This window comes from Pinus tabuliformis, chromosome 4_1 (genome assembly GCF_031772625.1).
Source record: "Pinus tabuliformis cultivar Carrire ecotype Pingquan chromosome 4_1, CPIR1, whole genome shotgun sequence".
NCBI classification, from domain to species: Eukaryota; Viridiplantae; Streptophyta; class Pinopsida; order Pinales; family Pinaceae; genus Pinus; species Pinus tabuliformis.
Genome location: NC_142303.1, coordinates 655,322,666 through 655,341,751, shown reverse-complemented (window position 1 = coordinate 655,341,751; position 19,086 = coordinate 655,322,666). Strand labels below are relative to the sequence as shown.

The following is a 19,086-nucleotide window of genomic DNA, read 5'->3' as shown; positions in this document are numbered from 1 at the left end:
ATCTGTACTATCTCTGCCATCAATGCAACTGCTCTGCTTTGCTAAACTATGAAGAAGAAGAAGTGATCGAGAATGTATCATCCCATTCTCTATTGGCCCGAAGTCAGTCCCAATCAAAGGAGAGTGTGTCATACCACTCTTACTGACCCGAAGTTTGTCCCAATCAAAAGAGAGTGTCTCATACCACTCTTACTGACCCGAAGTTAGTTCCAATTGATCCCAGATCAATATCGTTCATCCTAGCACAGGGAGTACGTTATTACACGATGCGTCCATCGGTAGTACTATGGTCCATGTCCTCATTTCTCTACTCATTGGCCAGATGAGAGGTACTTCCAACGAGTCTTAGACTGCATGGGTAGGATGTTTGTGTAGGAGAAGGATGAACCACTCATCTTGCCTACATGTCGCCAAGGGGTATCACAGGGGAAGGTTGAACCACTCACCTTGTACACAACAAACCACTAGGGGAAGGCTGAACCACTCACCCTATGGTTGCTCATCGCTTCAAGAAGTATCCCAAGCCCCTCGGAGCTCCCAGAGCTCAATGTCCATCTCATACAGGACCCTCGTAAGAGGGTCTCTCCACGACTCCAAGTTGTTCTCGGAAGGCCAAGAACTTGACCTTCCCTAGGGGCTTTGTCAGAATATCGGTGACCTGCTCATCAGTCCCAATGTGATGGAGCCTTATTGCTCCTCGTTGTACCATATCCTGGATAAAGTGGTACTTGATATCTATATGCTTGGAGCGATCATGAAACACGAGATTCTCTGATAATCAGATCCCACTCTGGTTGTCGCAGAGGATCACGGTGGTATCCAATACATGTCCAAACAATGCACTAAAGAGCTTCCTCAACTAGACAACTTCACAGGAGGCCATACTAGCAGCTATGTATTCGGCCATGGCGGTGCTCAAGGCAACCAATTTTTGCTTCCTGCTCATCTAGGATATCGAAGCAGAACCTAAAGAAAACAACATCCAGAAGTGCTCTTGTGATACACCACACTGCCAGCCCAATCAACATTAGAATAACCATGCAGCCTCACATCTCCGGCAGTGTATCTCAGTCCATGAGTGATTGTGCCCCAAAGATATCTCGGAAGATTCTTGGCACCAATCTAATGTATATGATGAGGCTCAACCACATATTGGCTCAATGTGTTAACTACAAAACATATGTCCGGACGGGAGTTCACCAAGAACATCAATTCTCCTATGAGTTGACGATACCCATAGAGTGCCCAGGGTGCTTGCTTCAACCCATAGAGAGCTTTCTTCAACCTGCATACATGAGATTCCTGATCATGAATTTGAAACCCCTCGGGTTGTTCGACATAGACTTCCAAGAAAGCGGTCTTGACATCCATCTGATGTAGGTTCCATCCTTGCGAGGCAGCCGGGGCTATTATCGAGCGAATGGTGTTGTATCGGGCAACAGGTGCAAATATCTCATCGTAATCTACACCTTCCTTTTGAGAGAAGCCTCGAGCAACAAAGCGAGCCTTGAACTTTTCTGCACTTCCATCAACTCCATGCTTGATTTTGTAGAGCCACTTAGAGGTGACAACTGATTTGTCCTGGGGTCTAGGGACCACATCCCAGACATCATTCTTCATAATTGACTCGTATTCTTCATTCATAGCATCCTTCCATACTTGTTGCTTCACGACTTCTTCGAATGATGAAGGCTCATTTTGAATGATAGTGCTCATGGCGGTCAAATATCCTTGATATCAATTCTGCTTCTTGCTTTCACGGAAAGTCCCCCTTGATGCAATGTGTCTCTCGACATCTTCTAGAGTCTCCCTAAGCCATGAGGGTCTCCTTGTGGAGGATGAGGGCTCATGAGGAGGAGGATCAATAGGATCCATAGGTTCATCAACATCAGGCATCGTTTCGTCTTCTTTTGCACCCTGGTTTCTGGTGTCAGCTTCTTTGTCCTTCCTTAGGATAGGAAGGTTGTTTAGCTTCCTGAGGGCCATATCTTCGTCGAAGGTGACATCATGACTTATCTCAACTTCTTTTTGACCAGCCACATAAATTCTATATTCCTTAGAATTTTCATTATAGCCCACAAAGATTCCTTTCTTCCCAGATGCACCCAATTTGTTTTTTTCTCTTTCGGCAGATGAAAATATACAAGACTTCCAAAAATTCTAAAATGAGAGACATCGGGTTTCTTACCAGTGAACATTTCTTTCGGAGTGTTGGAGTCCAATGCTTGATGAGGGCATTGGTTTTGAACATACACGGCTCATGCGATGTGTCCCTTCTATTTGGACTCTGCCTTACATAGTGGCCAAACTTATTGCAAACAAAGCACTTGCCCTTCCTACCTCCCTTAGATCCAAACTTTCCATGGAAATGACCTTTAGACCCTGCATTATTTCTCCTTTTGGCATGAGCGGAGAATGCAGTGGGGTTGTTTCTATTAGAAGGCATTTCTTGCTCCACCATTCTTGTTTTTTCTTGAATGCATCTCGACATCAATTCTTCAAACCCTGGAATTCGATCATTGTTGAGGACGGTGGTTCTAAATACATACCACTCAGGGGGGAGTCCTCCAAGGGTGGTGAGAGTAAGTTCCCTGTCAGGAATGACTTCTCCAATCTAGAGTAGATCATTCTTGATCTCAGTGATTCTCAAGAAATAGGATTGAATATCCTCGTCCTTTCCCTTCTTAATAGCCTTCAACTTATATTTGAGAAATAGAATTTGATTAGAATTACAAACCTTGAACATGCTGACCAACCTGTCGTAGATCTCCTTGGAGGTCTTCAATTCAAATATACAGGCCACCAGATGCTTGTCAATGGAATCCCTGATAATCTTCTTCGCTCTGACTTCAGCCTTATTGTACTTGGTCTTCACAGCAGTGGGTGCATTTGAAGGAGGTTCAAGGATTTTACCCTGGACATAATCCATCACTTCTTTTTCTTCCAAGGTCATATCAAGAGACATATTCCATCCATGATAGTCCGATTTATCATGGAGCTTGTCTTAGGTTGGGAAGTAGGATGAGGAACCCATTCAACCTTTTGTCCTTGTCCCACTGTCTTTGGTGATTTCTCTTTCACTCTTGCTTGGGCTTTGTCTTCACCTCAGCTCTAATACCATGTTAATTGTAGGCAACAATGGTATGTTCTATGCTTTAGAGCAATTTTACTTCAATTTTTTTATGAGCCCAACATCAATTTCAGTTTAGCAATCACATAAACATGTAAGTAAAATGTTGATAGAACATAAACATAAACAGTAGAAGACAAGCCAAGACAAGAGGACACAAGATGTGGCACAACCAAGGACAAACCCCAATGTGGGGAAACCCTTGATCAACCCTAGCTGCAGTCAATGCTGGTCAACAATCAACGTTTAGCCTCGATTTCTGTGCCCAAAAATGCGGCCTTCCCAAACAGAGATAACCCTCACAAAAATGCAGTGAAAGGAGGTCAATGCATGCTGGTCAACTCTTGGTCAAACTGTCCAGAAATTCGGTCTCCTGAAATTTTGGCCTCTTGAAATTTCGCTCTCCTGAGATTTCGAACGTGTGGAGAGAGAGAGGCCCAGAAATCCATACCCAATCAATGAGGAAGAGATAGAGAGAAGTGTGAAGATGAGTGTGTCCAAATGAGGCTAAGTCACCTTCTATTTATATGCAACGTTGAGGATGAATAGATGTGACTGTTGGGCTTCTGAGCTTACATAAGTTTGTTGGCCGACCTTCACAATTTGACCATAATAAAAATAAATGCATAACTTCATTTGTACATGTTAGAATCGGATGATCTTTAGATCAATCCTACACCTTTCGGAGAGAGGAATCCAAGAAAAATATTAGTCATCATAAATAAGATGACACATGTGGAGTTTGGCCCTAGTTTCCAATTTTAACAGTACATCTTGCCCAAATGGGTCTTATAATCATGACAGTGACTCTTTTGAGTCATGAAAATAACTCCTATGACCTAACAAACCCTAGAAGCATGAAGAACACGCTTTTACCTAGAATACCATCAACAAGAGGCATGAAACCCATGCTCTAAAATAATAAATTTTCTTTCTTCTCTTGCTTGTTACATAAGATATACATATTGACATGAGTACAAAGACAATTTTGAAGATTGAAACTAGTTACATTTTCCAACACTCTCTCTTAACTAGGGAGGTATTTATAATTGTACAACTAGTACAACGCCATTCTCAAACTGAAGAGTTCTCATAAGAAGAGTTGGATTGATAAGTCATTTGTAAGCATCAACATTCATTAACACTGTTATTGAGGCCTAACTTGACAAGCTCAATGTCATTCTAGAGCATTATACTGGGAGGCTTTACGTGAGATACCACACTACTTCTAAGGCACATACCCCATTTGGATGTTCACCGGGCATGTACTTTTAGGACTATTCTTATCTTGGATTTCCAATCCTTAATCCTCAAAGAATATCGGTCCTCTTCGACCACTCTTATCTTGGATACTTGTTCTATCCTCAAAGAGTGTTGGTACCTTTCCTTTCTTGGATTGTCTATCCTCAAGGAAACCGTAGATGCTTATTCAATCCTCCACCATTCTCTCTCCATGGCCTTCACTTAGACTTACAATTGTTAGTCCTGGTTAAGTGCATGACACACAAAGAAGAGAATGCACATGTGATGTTTATCATCACTCCTCAACCAAGGAAGAGATCCCTATTCCCACTTGGAATAGATGCTAACTCGTTTACAAATATTAGGAGACTTCATACTTCTTCTAAGGCATAGAGGAGATCCTTTCACTTCATTTCAATTGTGAAGTCATAACCACAATCTTTCTAGCTTGTTTTCATAAGAGTATCAACTACCTGTTTTTTGTGGAGATCGCTGCATGGTTTCTTCCTTCCTTGGTATCTTTGGAGGCATCCTCTTCCTTCAATCTTGTGACAGGGTTCAGACCATTGACCTTTTTATATCACTTTTCTTTCATTATCGTCATTATATTGAGCCTTATCAATCTTCAAGCCAATCATAGCTCCTACTGAAAGTGACCTTTGTTGTACGAACACGAATTTCAGGTTATCTTTGCTACCTATTAATCCCAAAATGCAAACATCTTGACCACAACATTGCCAAAAACATATGTTGAACTTTCCTTAGCTGCCATCATGTATTTTTGCAATATCCTTCTAGGTAGCAAAACAATATGTTAACAAGATAACTAATATTAAAATAGTAATATCAGACTTACCTTATCATGATGGCCTTCTCATCAAATCAACTTACTTGAGTTTTTTGAGACCAACATTCCTCTGCATGACCCATCTCCACATGAATCTTCCTTCATGTATTTATCAGAGTGCCCATGGATCGAACTTGATTACCACATTACAATTTCTTCCTTGGATTTGTTCTTATTAACTCCCTTTCTTTCCTTCATAGACTATACGAGATGTTGAGAAAATCAAAATTCTTCTTTCAAGCATCATATAACTATATGGAAGATTCACCAAACATATTTTTATGACCAACTTCTTTTGCAAGATTTTGTACATATGAATCCTACCCTAGAGAAGAGTTTCTTCAAATAACCATCTAGCCATTGTTCTTAAATGAGCTTGCATCTTATAGAAAATAGGTTTCTTTCTAAAAGACTGCAACTTGACCATCTGCATTCCTTCATCCTTCAAGAGTATTGTTTCCATACTATATGGAATATATACCAACCTTGTCATAATGCTTCTTCCAAGAACCTTCCAAAATGATGGTTCTTATAGGATCTTGATGATTCCTCTTAGCAAAATGACTACCTCTAACTTAATGTTAGATAATGCTTGGATGAATAGTAATTTGCAAAATGGTCCTAACCTTTTCATTCTTGCAAACTAGATGATTCTTTATCAAAGCAACTCAATCAAGTAGACTCTAATACTTCTACCTGACAGAGTGGAGACCTTTAATAATAAAGATCTTTTGGATCTTCTCCTTTTGGCTTTTTCTTAGGTTCTCCCTTCTCTTCAGCTATGTGAGGTTCACTTCTTTCCTTTCTTTTGTTGTTATGCTTGTTAGGACAATTCCTTTTATAGTGTCCATACTCATTGCATCCAAAACATTGAATCTTGGACATATCTACTTTCTTCTTGAACTTTCCAAACTTTCCCTTATTCAGTTTTAGTTCTTGCAGTGAAAGCTTGAGATTTTTCATCTGATTCAATGTCATCCTTTGCCTTGATCCCTAAGTCACCTGACACAGGGATTCGAGATTCGACGGATACGGGAATTCACGTGTCAGATACAGACACATTGACCCCCCAGAACAGGACACGTTCGGATATATATATATATATATATATATATAAATTAGATATTTTTGCACATTCTCATTCATGATACAAATTCATTGATTGAAACATAGATCTTCATCTCGATGTAAGTTTTATAAAGTAACATTATGCACACAAAATTACAAATACAATTGTGACATAAATGATAAATTATAATACATATTCAATTCATCAATGATCCAATAGTAGAAAGACAAGATAAAAAGATAAAGATATTGTAGTTTTCTCATTAAGTCATCAAAATCAAAATGTGTTACTGTTTACGTAGGTAGTGCAATGCCAATGGAAAATAGAAATAGCAAATACAAAACAACTACAAGTATACAAGCCTCAAGACAGTGGGTAGCTCATGACTCACGAGTCATCAATCCTCATAGTCATCATCAAAATCAGCATCATTGTCCTCATCATCATGGTCACCATTGCTCTTCTCTGCTACATCCTCCTCCTTTGTATCCAAAGTCATCTCTGCATATGCAAACTTCCTTTCGGCATCCCCTTTTCCGGATTTGAATCCGAAAGTCGGGATTCGCCGTGTCCGATCGGGACACGATCCAGATTCGATCGTGTCCCGGTCGGACACGACGAATCCCGATTTTCAGATTCGAATCTGCTCTAATCGTGTCCAATTCGCCGGATTCGGGACACGATGGGCCTGGGGGACGAATCCGGTTTCATAGCTTGATCCTAGTTTCTTCCAAGATGCATTGAGTCATCGAAAGGTGTAGAATCTATGTTGCATGAGTTTCTAGAACGAGGGAATGTTGGGAACTTGGGTACTAGTGTCCGAAACGGCTAGAGGTTTCCCCAAAATTTATAGGGAACGACTAATTGGGAGCAGTAATATATATATATATATATATATATTTAATTTTTTAATTTTTTATTATATAATTTATATAATAATCAAAATCAATATTGAATCAAAATATTCAAATATTCAAATCAATTTAAATATATAAATAATAAATATAGAATCTCTCTTATATATAAATATATTCTCTTGGTGTTTCTCTGAGTCTCTCCCTTTTATATATATAAAATATCAAGTTCATTATCAGTTCTCTGATATGTTTCTCTAGTTATTCTTAAGAGAAAAAATAACTCTAATGCTTAAGCATTGACTGCCACATACAATATGCACACACAATCTTCTGCGATTTATATACATAAACAACAAAACAAATACTAATTAGCATGACATCCCAAATATCGCCCTTACCTCGGGTGCCAAACGCTTCCTTAACCCATCAAGAGATTGCTCCAATTTCTCAATTAAGGATATTGGTGCTAAGGATGTCTTTGGCCTTTCTTCCTGCCAAGGTTTCAACATAGGCTCGTGTTTTGTGGGCAGTGCAACATATTTCTCTATAGGCTTTGTATTCCCCAACCCCAGGGAACTCCAAAAAAACAGTCTTCAAATCTCCGCGAACTTTCCCTAACTCCCATGGCAACTCCCATTGAAAAGGTAACCTTCCCATACAGTTCCAAAGCTCCCAGAAGCGCAGGAACCATTGGAACGGGGTTCCCACCTCTCGGGAGCGGTTCCGGTGTAACAGAGTGTAGAATTCTTCTTTGGATAGATGGTAGTTGCAAAACTCCTCCATTAAGGTGGCAAAGCATTTAGCACACAAATGGTCATTTTAGAATCAGAAATAGTTTCCCAAAGCCTACGTAACTGATCTCTTATTTGTGAAACATTCATTAGATAGGAGGCCATGTCTTCATCCTTCAATTTCCTTATTCTATATAGTGGGTTCCTCAATGAAATCTTTTCATCTGATGTACTTATAAAGTACAACTTTACCAACTTATCATACATAACTTTAGATGTCTTCAAAACAACAATAAAGGGAACAAGATGATCCTTAATTGATTCAACAATGATTATTTGTGCCCTTATCTCTCCTTTCTTGTACATTGCTAACTCTTGAGCCTTTTCTTTGCTAGGTTCAACAACTTCACCAAGAACATATTCCATTCTCTTGTTCTATGAATGCCAAGTCAATTCTTTTCTTCCATGCAAGTAAATTTGATGAACCAACGAGCTTATTGCTTTCCTTGTAGAAAGAACCCATATGCCCTGTAGATTGATACATAGAATAACAATATGATACTTGTTAACCAAAGAGACTTCAATGATGCCCTAGAAAGATGGCTTCTAGGATGCCTTCAACAACAACTTCAAAGAGTGATGATTGATACCAAAATTTCTTGATGCTTTCCTCTTTTTCAAGATGATGTATTGACATAATCTTCAATAGGTACTTTTTCTTCTTTCCTTGTGTCGTTCTGTAAATGATCCCCCTTGACAAACACACCCTTCTTTGTGTCCACAAGATGATCTTTTTAGCTACTTTGTTCACCTTAGCTCTGATACCATGTTGGAGAATGCAATATGGCAACTTATTAATTCAACTTCTCCTTAACCTTAACAATTGCTTGTGAACTTTATTTATCTTATTATGTTTCTTTATTAGATCTTCTTCATCAAACAATTATCAAGAGCAAAAATAGTAAAGACAATGGACACAAAAATTAGGCTCCAAGCCAGGGCAAACCCAAAAAAATCTCTTCCCGTGTAGAATCTGATTCAAATGAGAAAACCAAGACCCAAACCTCCTCGTAGCACCAAGTCATCCCTCCAAGAAGACCTTCCAATTAGGTCAAAGTCAAACCAAGTCAACAAGAGACAAATCCTTCCAGAACTGCACCAAACTCAGAATTTTGGCCCCCAGCTTCAAGATTTCGGACCTGCAGTAGTTCTGCAACTTCGGCCCCTACAGCAGCAGTGATTTCGCACGTGTGAGAGAAAAACTAGGGCAAAACTTCAATTTTTCTTCCTTCTAGCTTCTGCTTCCTCCTTCCTTGCCTTTCTTGACCTTCTTCTTGAAATTCACACTTCAGATCGAGCTCCTTGATTGCAGATCGAATTGGTGAGAAAATGAGGTCAAACAACTTCTATTTATACTCATCTGTGTGGGTCGAATAGCCCTCTCTGGGCTGACTTGTCTCTGTCAAGGCTGACTTGTGCTAGGAGGCTTATTTTGACTTCTTTGACTCAAAATAAATTCTTTTACAAGGTACATCTTGCCCAGATGGGTCTTATAATCATGACATTGACTCTTTTGACTCGTGAAAATAAATCCTATGACCTAAAAAACCCTAGAAGCATGAAGAACATGCTTTTACGTAGAAGACTATGAACAAGAAACTGAAACCCATGCTCTAAAATAATAATTTTTCTTTCTTCTTTTGCTTGTTACATAAGATATACATATTGACATGAGTACAAAGACAATTATTAAGACCGAAACTATTTACATTTTCCAACTTATTTTTCACTATAATGAATTGTACTCCACATAAGTATAACAATCAACATTGATTGTACACGTTCACATCACTTGGGAATAATGAACAAATTGGTTATCACATTTACATGTTTACGCCCTTTTGAAAACAGTAACTTGTGTAGAATCTGTCAAAAGGGTGTTGAATCTGTGACATAATAAACATCGTTAATGTGAAGTGTTAAAATACTGGGTAGGAGTTTTTGTCAGTATAAGGGAGTCTGCTCCACATATTATGAGGATAGCCATCAACCATTGATAATACATGTTCACATCCCTTGGGAAATAATGAACAAATTAATCATTGAATTACATTTTTACACCTTGAGAGGGGCTTCTGATCAACACAAGCAAGTGCCAACTGTCCTATATGAGGTATTACAATGAGCAGAAGCATCTCGTGTGCCCCGAAAGCTACACTTTGGGTAAGCAGCCACAGCGGGGGGTTATCTCTTCTGCCAAAGTCATGCAGCACTTGCACCTGGTCCTAACTCCATTAAGCAGCCTGCTTGCACGTGCATGCCAGCCCATGAAGTGCTGACATGTACATGGGGGGATTTGAACCTTGGTGGTGGGAAATGAAACATGTTGGGTATGTGTTATATTATTTGTGCGACAATTTCCAATCGCTGTAAATTGTGCTAGATGCAGTGCCCCGAAAAATATTTTTGGACAGTTTTTTACCCTCCATTTTTGGCGGTTTTCAACATGGTTTTCACTTTTAGCAATTTTGTGGCACATGGTTTTGTAAATTTGGTTAAGGAACTATGGTTGTATTTTAATCCAGGGTAAAGAATTGGTGGTTTGTGAATGCCACGATATATATATATATATATATATATATATACATATATATTGTATTGTAATATTGTAAAAAAGAATGAAAACTCTTTCTGGTTTTCCTGGTTTGAGTTTCCAGGGTAAAATCTCTGTATTAATGTGTATGCACCATTGCATCTTTTATGTATTATTAAGAATTTATTTGCAGCAATAAACTGTACAGGATTAAAACTTACAGAACACCTTTACTTCATCAACAAACAAACCAAGTCTCTATTGACGTGCTTACACCATTTTGAAAATGGTAACTTAAGTAGAATCCTTCAACAGGGTATAGAATCAATGAAAAAATAAACATGGCTACTGAAAGTGTTACAATAGCTCATGGATTTGAGCATTGTTTTCTCAATGTTTTCTGTAATGAATTTTGATACAGATGTTCTCAACATTCATCTCTTCCTCTTTAAATAACGTTCCATAAAAGCAATATGGGTATTTCACAGACAATAAACAGAAATTGGTTAAGTGATTTCACATATAGGCTCAGACGTAGATAGTGACAAATTGTATATCAACTACATTGGTAGAAGGGAGATTGTGATCAACATGGTTCAGAACTTACGATTGGTTGAGGTTTGCCCAATGACTAATCTGATAGCCTTTTTGAGGTGGGTGTGTTAGCTGGAGGGGGCAGGGGTGGTTGTGGGCATCAACTATCCTCCTTTATGAAAAAATTATTCTTGACTGTCAAATATTTTCTCATCATCCTGTTGCTCCTGAGAACATGGAGTGTATTTTTCTGAGACTTGTTTTTAAACAACTAATGTCTATCAATTTGGTATGAGAACTGGCATACTTTTAATTGCCCCACTTTAATGAGCCTATAATGACATTGCCCATAAACAAATTCTGAATTGGTTACATGGATGCTATGAATATAATTAAAATTAGGATGACTAACTGAATTTTCTTCTGTTGGGATTGAATGGAGTTGCCTTCTGAAAAGTGGTTCTAATTGGTACCATTTTTGGCATTTGCAGGATGTTACGTCCCTTCTTGCATCAAATGGTGTATCAAAGGAAAGGATCCTGAAAAACTTTTAGTAATTTGCAAGATACACATTTTTGGGTAATAATCATTCACCTATATTTCTTATAATTTTCTGCACTCTATTATTTTTTTCCTTTTAAAATGCACATCCCTGGGAAACTCTCCTTGCATTTCCCTTCATTCCAAGGATGTTACCTAGAGTAAACCAGATGGTTGTAGTTCCGGCAACCTAACCTGGCAGGGATATCGAGTGAGGCCTAGGATATGCACAGAAGCAGCCAGCATGGGGACTTGATTGTGCAACCTCCTTGTAAATCATAGCACTCAACCACTTGATCTCTTCTAACCCACTGGGCTATTATTGTCCAAACTTATGCACACATGACACATTTTTTTTTTCAAGTAAACTTATGGATCTGTTAGGATGGTTTAGAGATTGTGATTGATATTATATACTGAAGTGAAGTTGAATCGTTTGTAATAACCATCTTTTTATTGCCTTTCTTTATCTTGTTAATTAGAATCTCTCATTGTATCATGCAATATGAAATGTGCGTCCGATTATGCAGATTTTTCCAAGGTTTTGTATACCTCACCTTGTTTAGTTGTATAGACACAAAATCAGAACTTAATTTGAACCAGTTTATCCTCAATTGGAATTTATCAAGTTTGAGTTGGTTTTGTAATTTGAGGAATTCATGCCTATGGTCTCTCAGGAATTGGTTAAAGTGTTGCAGGAGTTGTTGGGATCATGTGCATTTTACTTTCTTTTTGCTTCGCACGCCAGATTTTGAGAGGAGTTTGCATTATTTCAAACTGTGGCCATTCTTTATTTTGTTGTTTTTTATTTGATTTTTGCTAAGCCATCAAAATCGCCTAAGGACTGCACCCGGCCTAGGCCACACCAACCCTTAACATGGCTGGATTTTTTGGGTGTCTCCTATCGACCACAGTGAGTTTTGAAATTTGGCCAACTTACAGATCGAAACCCTTGAAATCCTATCACGCTAATGATATTTGACTTATATGAAGGACATGGAGGTGTGCTTTTATCCACATGTGTGTGCACGGGTCACAAGACCATTGATATAATCTCTCTGGGTGCAACCACATGTTTAACCACTACCTCGAGGTGTCCCCCTGGCTTCCAGAGTAAGCAGACCTCATGAGAATTGAACTTTACTCGATGGTGAAAAATCCTCACTTTTCACCATCTGTTCCTACCCTTCTGGGAAGTTTCCTTTCTTTGTTGCTTGTGCTCTGATTTTTAATTTGATGCCTTCTCTTCGAGAACTTATTGTCTCCTTCCCGTCTTCCTGTGAAATTAACTGTAACTTTTCCTCTTAATTGCTTGAATTTTCCTTTTAACATGCCTTCTCTTCGAGAACTTATCGTCTCCTTTCCGTCTTCCTGTGAAATTAACTGTAACTTTTCCTCTTAATTGCTTGAATTTTCGTTCGTTAAAATTTAACTTTGAACCTTGAGTTCTTGCGTTGGCTCCACTTCTTGCTTGCCAAAGTGTGTTCCTCCTTTATTTGGCCTCATGATTTTGTGGGTTTGCATCTCACAGTATTATTCCCTTCCTGGGCCTGTAAGAATTCACCTTGACGGTCTGTCAGAACATCCATGCAGCCTGTATTTTGGATGTCTTTACGGCTAGCATATAGGCAGTTGCCCTTGAGACACAAGAGGTCGCTAATACCATTAAAACTCCTTTCATTTAAATTTCATCTCAACTTTCCGAGTGTCTTGCTACTGCCAGTTGTGTCTGTAAGATATAAATGGGTTTACTAGATATTCTGTAATTTAATAATACATGCGAGAATATTTGATGAGAACTTTAGTAAAATCCTCTAGAGTTGCAAACGGTGCTCAATATTGGTCTGCCTATTCTTCCTTAATTTGCGATGTGAGAATTTAGTTCTTGATTTTTTGAAATTGATAATCTTTTGGAAAATGCTTGGTTGTGCACGTCTTTTTTTTGGTTCTTTTCCTCCTCCATAAATGCTTCCTTTACACTATTGAATAAAACAATATGTACACACACGTCTATATTTATTATTTACAAAAAGAAAAGGGCTAGAAGGGAAGCCACCATCAGAACGAACTAAATGCGATAAACACCATAAATAGTATCAAAACTGCCAGGTTATCTCTAATTCATGGAGTACCGCTTTGAAGACCAAACTAAAAGATCAAAGTTATTGGGATGATGTGACCCTGGGTGTCTGGCAGAATTGGTTTAGTTAAAATTTTAGTCAGTCTTGTTTATTTTTACTTGCTTTTCATATCTTCCATGTTTTATGTATTATGATTTTTAATTTACACCGTTCTGTTGAAGGGGAGTGATAAATGGAGAATTGAGTTCATTTGAATAATGAAAATGTGCTTTGGTGCGTCTTTTCACTAATTCACTTGCTTGCACTTCGGCACTTTTGCAGAGATTGAGGAGTCACAGTTCGGAATTAAATACATTCTTTAAATAATATTTGGATACTTCTCCAGGGAAAGAATACTTTCTTTTGCAATTATGCTGTGCATGTTCTTCCAAAAGATCTGAAGCAATGAAAAATGGACATGTAAATCTACAGATGTTCTATTACCAGTTCAGTTCAAGCACAATAATGCAGTCTACCGAAGGATATGTCCTCCCTCCGTTGTGCACAAAATCCTTTGCTTAGTTCTAGCACCTGATTTCCATATTTATGAAGGGCGGAATTGCCCTGCCACATTTAGTTTTCAGGAAAAATGATTTATTTGGTCATCTTGCCCGATCAATTTATTCAATGTTTTAGGTCTCTGTTAGTTTTAATTTATTATGTCGTATGTCAACAGCCAACGTCAGAAGCATTTGGTTCTTCTGAATTGTTCATTGATTTGATGTTCTCCACCATCTTTTTTCATCAGAGGTTACATTGTTCTCGGCAAAAATGTATTGGATGGAGTTTCGGCCAAAAGCTGGCACGATGTAACATGCCGGTTTTTAATAATTATTTTGTTCTAACCTCAGTTTTCAGTAATAATAACGTGCATCGGTGCTCTTATTGTATCAGTCTTTGTGCTTCATTTTGTAAGACACACTTTGTAAGGGCACTTCGTACAATTTTTAAAGTTCTAACAATGGTAAACCGAATCACGAGTTATGTTGTCACAAGTGAAGTTCTTTCTCAGGCTCATCTTGTCGCTGCTCGACTTCAGTTGACTATTTTGTTGCGGTTATCTGTATTCTGAAACAACGAGTTTGTTGTGAAGCAAATAAAAAGCTGTCTTTCATGAGTATGCTACATACCAGAGATCGTTAATTTTATTATGTTACACACAGAAACACAGTTTATAATTGAGTGTTTAAGAATGAATCCAAGAATTTACCAGTGATACTGCAATAATATCAGTGCAGACAATGTGACATTTCGAGGTGAACAAGAAAACTGATATATCCATTTGAGGTTTTGGTTGGAAAGTAATTTTAGATTCTTTGTATTATAGTGAAATATGATAGGAAATTATCACATTCTAATGCACCTACTAAAAAGATGGGCTGAACTTTTGCATTTAAAGAATAATTATTTGAGCAAGACATTTGTTTGAAATAATGATGGCTGATTTTTTTGCATTTAAAGAATAATTATTCGAGCAAGACATTTGTTTGAAATAATGGTGGCTTGAAAATGCAGAGAGTTTTTGAGATGATGGTGGCTTGAAAATGGATACAGCTGTAGTATCAAGAAATAATAGGTTGGAAATATATGTAGCTATTACCCATACGTAACCAATAAAAGCTAGATTTGCAAGTATTCCCTTGAAATTTATGTAATTTATAATTTACAGAAAATATAAAGTTCAAATAAGTTCTCATATACAATTGAGTGAGAACTGTGTTACCAATGTGCTATATGAAAGAAATTCTCATCAGACAAATAAAAGATCCGAAGTTCAACAAAATCTATTACCAGTTCGCTATGGGAAGAAAGTTTTTGTTAAACAAAGAAATTTAATACAGATAATGGCTTGAAGCCATAATTGGCATAATTGGCACAACTGAAAGAGAAAAATTTCAACATTTGTAATTGGGAAAATATTATCTTAAATTAGAAAGGAAGCCTTCATAGGTTGGTACTTTGTTGGGAAGTTTCGATAAAGCTCCTCTAAAGGAAGCCTTCATAGGTTGGTACTTTGTTGGGAAGTTTCGATAAAGCTCCTCTAGAAAGCTTGTTAGTTGAGGAACTTCATTTGTTTCTAAGTTTTATGGGGTTATATCACCTTGTTTTAAAAATAAATCACTTCGAAGTCCAGGAAATTGAAAGAACAAAAATTCAGCTTGAAGTTAAATCAACGATGGAAATTGGGATTAGGAGGGGAATTATATGTGAGAACTTAAATGAAGTAGTGTTAGGTAGTGAAATCAACAATGGAAATTGGGACGAGGAAGGGAATTATATGTGAGAGCTTAAATGAAATACTGTTAGGTAATTCTATTAGTGAGAAGCTTTGATAAAGCTTTTCAAAGTACTTCTTAGCAAGGATGCTTGAATATGTTCCCACGTTTTATAAGGTGGCGCTTCCTTGTTTTTAAAGGGAATTTACATATTTGACCTCTCAGGAACTGGTAAATCTTAATAGAAATTTAAACAACTGTGGAATTTGATGATAATCATTAAACTTGTCTCTCATCTCTAACTATAGTTAGATATATATAAAAAATATTTGATGTGTTGGCTGATTTGAAGTTCTTGACCAAGCTAGTCATCCAAATCAAACATCTCCAACCATTTTGCCTAGTGTCTTCTATCCTAGTGCAGTTACAAAATAAGCAAAAAGATCACATCATCAACATGATCACAAATTGTGGAACTTAATGAGTTTTATTATTACAATGTTCAACAACTTCAACCCAAAAAGAAGCCTATGGGCAAGGTGGTAATGAACAATGTTCTTCCTTATATAACTAATCAACCAAAATAGGAGCCTTACTAATGCATTTAAGGACTCCAAATCCATTTGAAAGTGCAATTAAAAAATTACCCAAGAAAAACTTCTTCCTTTGCCCATCTTTTGGTTTTTTTTAGCCGGTTTTTTTAATTAATTTATTTTTTATTCAAGGTGGCAATGAAATAGTTTAAAATTCAATATAAGTGCTTTTTTTTTTTCTAACAATATTTTCATAATGTAACATGAGAAAAATTGGAGTTTTGACATTCCATGACATATCAACAAATAAACTTGCGTGTTTACATAACAAGCATGTGACACATCTTTCATAACATTATTTCATTGGCCAACACCCTCCATGCCATCCCCAGTTTCCTCTAGGTCATGTTTCCTTATTAATTGTCACAAAACATGATAGAGCAATTTTTACTATTAGCCATTAATGTTAATATTGACATGACCAAGAATGGGTAAGTGGCTAGACCTCATGTTTCTTCCGGCCACGCACAACCTCTCGTCATCAACCAGGTGGCCTAGACAACAATGTCAACGATGATGAGTAGTGTAATATACATAGGCCACTGACCCAACTCAAAAATATTGTGAGAGTCCAACAAGAATGATTGCAACCATTTCTAAAGAGGAGGGCGTAGAGCCACCATTTGCCACCTCTAAAACTGCAGTGATTTTCCATCTCCAAAATAGATGGAAAATAGAGAAATCAAAGCTACAAAAAAGCAACAACGAAACATAAATGGCAAATAGAGAAACCAAAGCTACAATGAAGCATCAACAAACAAAGAGATGGGCCCATGCATTTGAAAATGTGGAGGGTTTGATGTGGATTTATAGTTGGAAGGATTCCATTCCCTTTGCACCCTTTTTTTGTTTTTGTTTTTTATTTTAATTTTCTGAATTTATTTGTTAATTGAGCTGGCAATGAAATGGTTTAAAATTCAATATAAGCGCTCTTTTTCTAACAATATTTTCACAATGTTACTTATGAAAAATTTGAGTTTTGACATTCCATGACATATCCACAACTAAACTTGTGTGTTTACATACCAAGCATGTGACGCATCCTTTGTGACATTATTTCATTGGTCAACACCCTCCATGCCATCTCCATCTTTCTCTAGGTCATGTTTCCTTATTAATTGTCATAAAACATGATAGAATACTTTTTACTATTAGCCATTAAAGGTGGTATTGACATGACTGGGATGGGTAAGTGGCTAGACCTCTTGTGTCTTTTGGCCCATGCAGAGCCTCCCAACATCAACCAGGGGCCAAAACAACAATGACAACAATGATGAGTAGTGCAATATACAGAGGCCACTGGCCCAACTCTAAATTATCGTGAGAGTCCAACAAGAAATGACTGCAACCATTTCTAAAGATTAGGACATAGAGTCGCCATTCACCTCCTCCAGAACTCCCGTGATTGTCCATCTAAAAAATGGATGGCAAATAGAGAAACCAAAGCTACAACGAAGCAACAACAAAACAAAGATGACAAATAGAGAAACCAAAGCTATAATGAAGCAACAACAAACAAAGAGATGAACATATGCACATGAAAATGTGGAGGTCTTCATGTGGATTTATAGTTGGAAGGATTCCATTCTATGGAAATAGAGAGGAAAAAAACCAAAGCTACAATGAAGCAGCAACAAACAAAGAGATGAACGTATGCACATGAAAATGTGGAGGTCTTCATGTGGAATGAAGCAACAACAAACAAAGAGATGAACGTATGCACATGAAAATGTGGAGGTCTTCATGTGGATTTATAGTTGAAGGATTCCATTCTATGGAAATAGGGAGGAAAAAAGCAGTGAAACAATAATTAGAAATTGCAATTCCAAGATGTGGAGGGCTTCATGTGGATTTACAGTTGGAAGGATTCCATTCCATGGAAATAGAGAGGAAAAAACAGCTAAACAATAAAGTTGAAACTGCAATTCCGAGTGGATACACATGCACTGGATTTGAGTTACATGTGGAATTCTAATTGATTTATGAATAATTATTAGGTGGATGGTCGAGATTTAATTGATAATTATGTATTTTTTTGTTGATTTTAATAAATTTAATAAAAATAACTTTGATCATGTGCTCACTTCCTATCATTTGTCTATTTCTTTACCACTTTTTTCATTGTTGATTTTGCTACATCATTGAACTTAGTTGGCCTAACTGCAGTGGGTTCAAATTTGTTGCATTGAAATTGAAGTCAAATTTGTTACTTCAAAATTCAATTCGAATTGGCTGCATCAAATACTTTGTAAATACTGAATTCAAAGCTTTTATATTGCTGCACTAGAGGCCTTGATATCAAAGCTAAAATTTGATTATCAATTTAATCTCATATTTAAAACTTTTGTGGAGTTTTCATATAATGTTCAACTATATTTTGATTATACATCTTGATATCGAATATATGGATTACTTCACATTCAAATATATATTTTTTGATAATTTCAAATCATATTTATATAAAAACATAAAATATGAAAAAATTATAGCAAATAATATATTCAAAAATATTGTATATAACTCGAAGTGTAGTTCACACATAAATATAAAATTATTCAAATTATAATATTCAGACTCTAAATTAAAATAAAAATTATATTAATATGGTTTTATA

At 37.1% G+C, this 19,086-nt stretch overlaps 1 protein-coding gene across 2 annotated transcripts in view; it reads left to right on the top strand.

Moving 5' to 3' along the window:
- LOC149177784 (fruit protein pKIWI502-like) overlaps positions 1-14,556 on the top strand; it is a 78,062-nt gene extending 63,506 nt beyond the window's left edge. The window contains exons 5-6 of one of the 2 annotated variants that reach the window (XM_089420203.1): positions 11,495-11,582; positions 13,946-14,556. In XM_089420203.1, coding sequence (XP_089276329.1) covers positions 11,495-11,557 — 63 coding nt within the window. In that variant the 3' untranslated portion in view covers positions 11,558-11,582; positions 13,946-14,556. The remainder of the gene's footprint in view (positions 1-11,494; positions 11,583-13,945) is intronic. The other variant, XM_089420204.1, reaches the window with a different exon arrangement.
- The last annotated feature ends 4,530 nt before the right edge of the window (positions 14,557-19,086 follow it).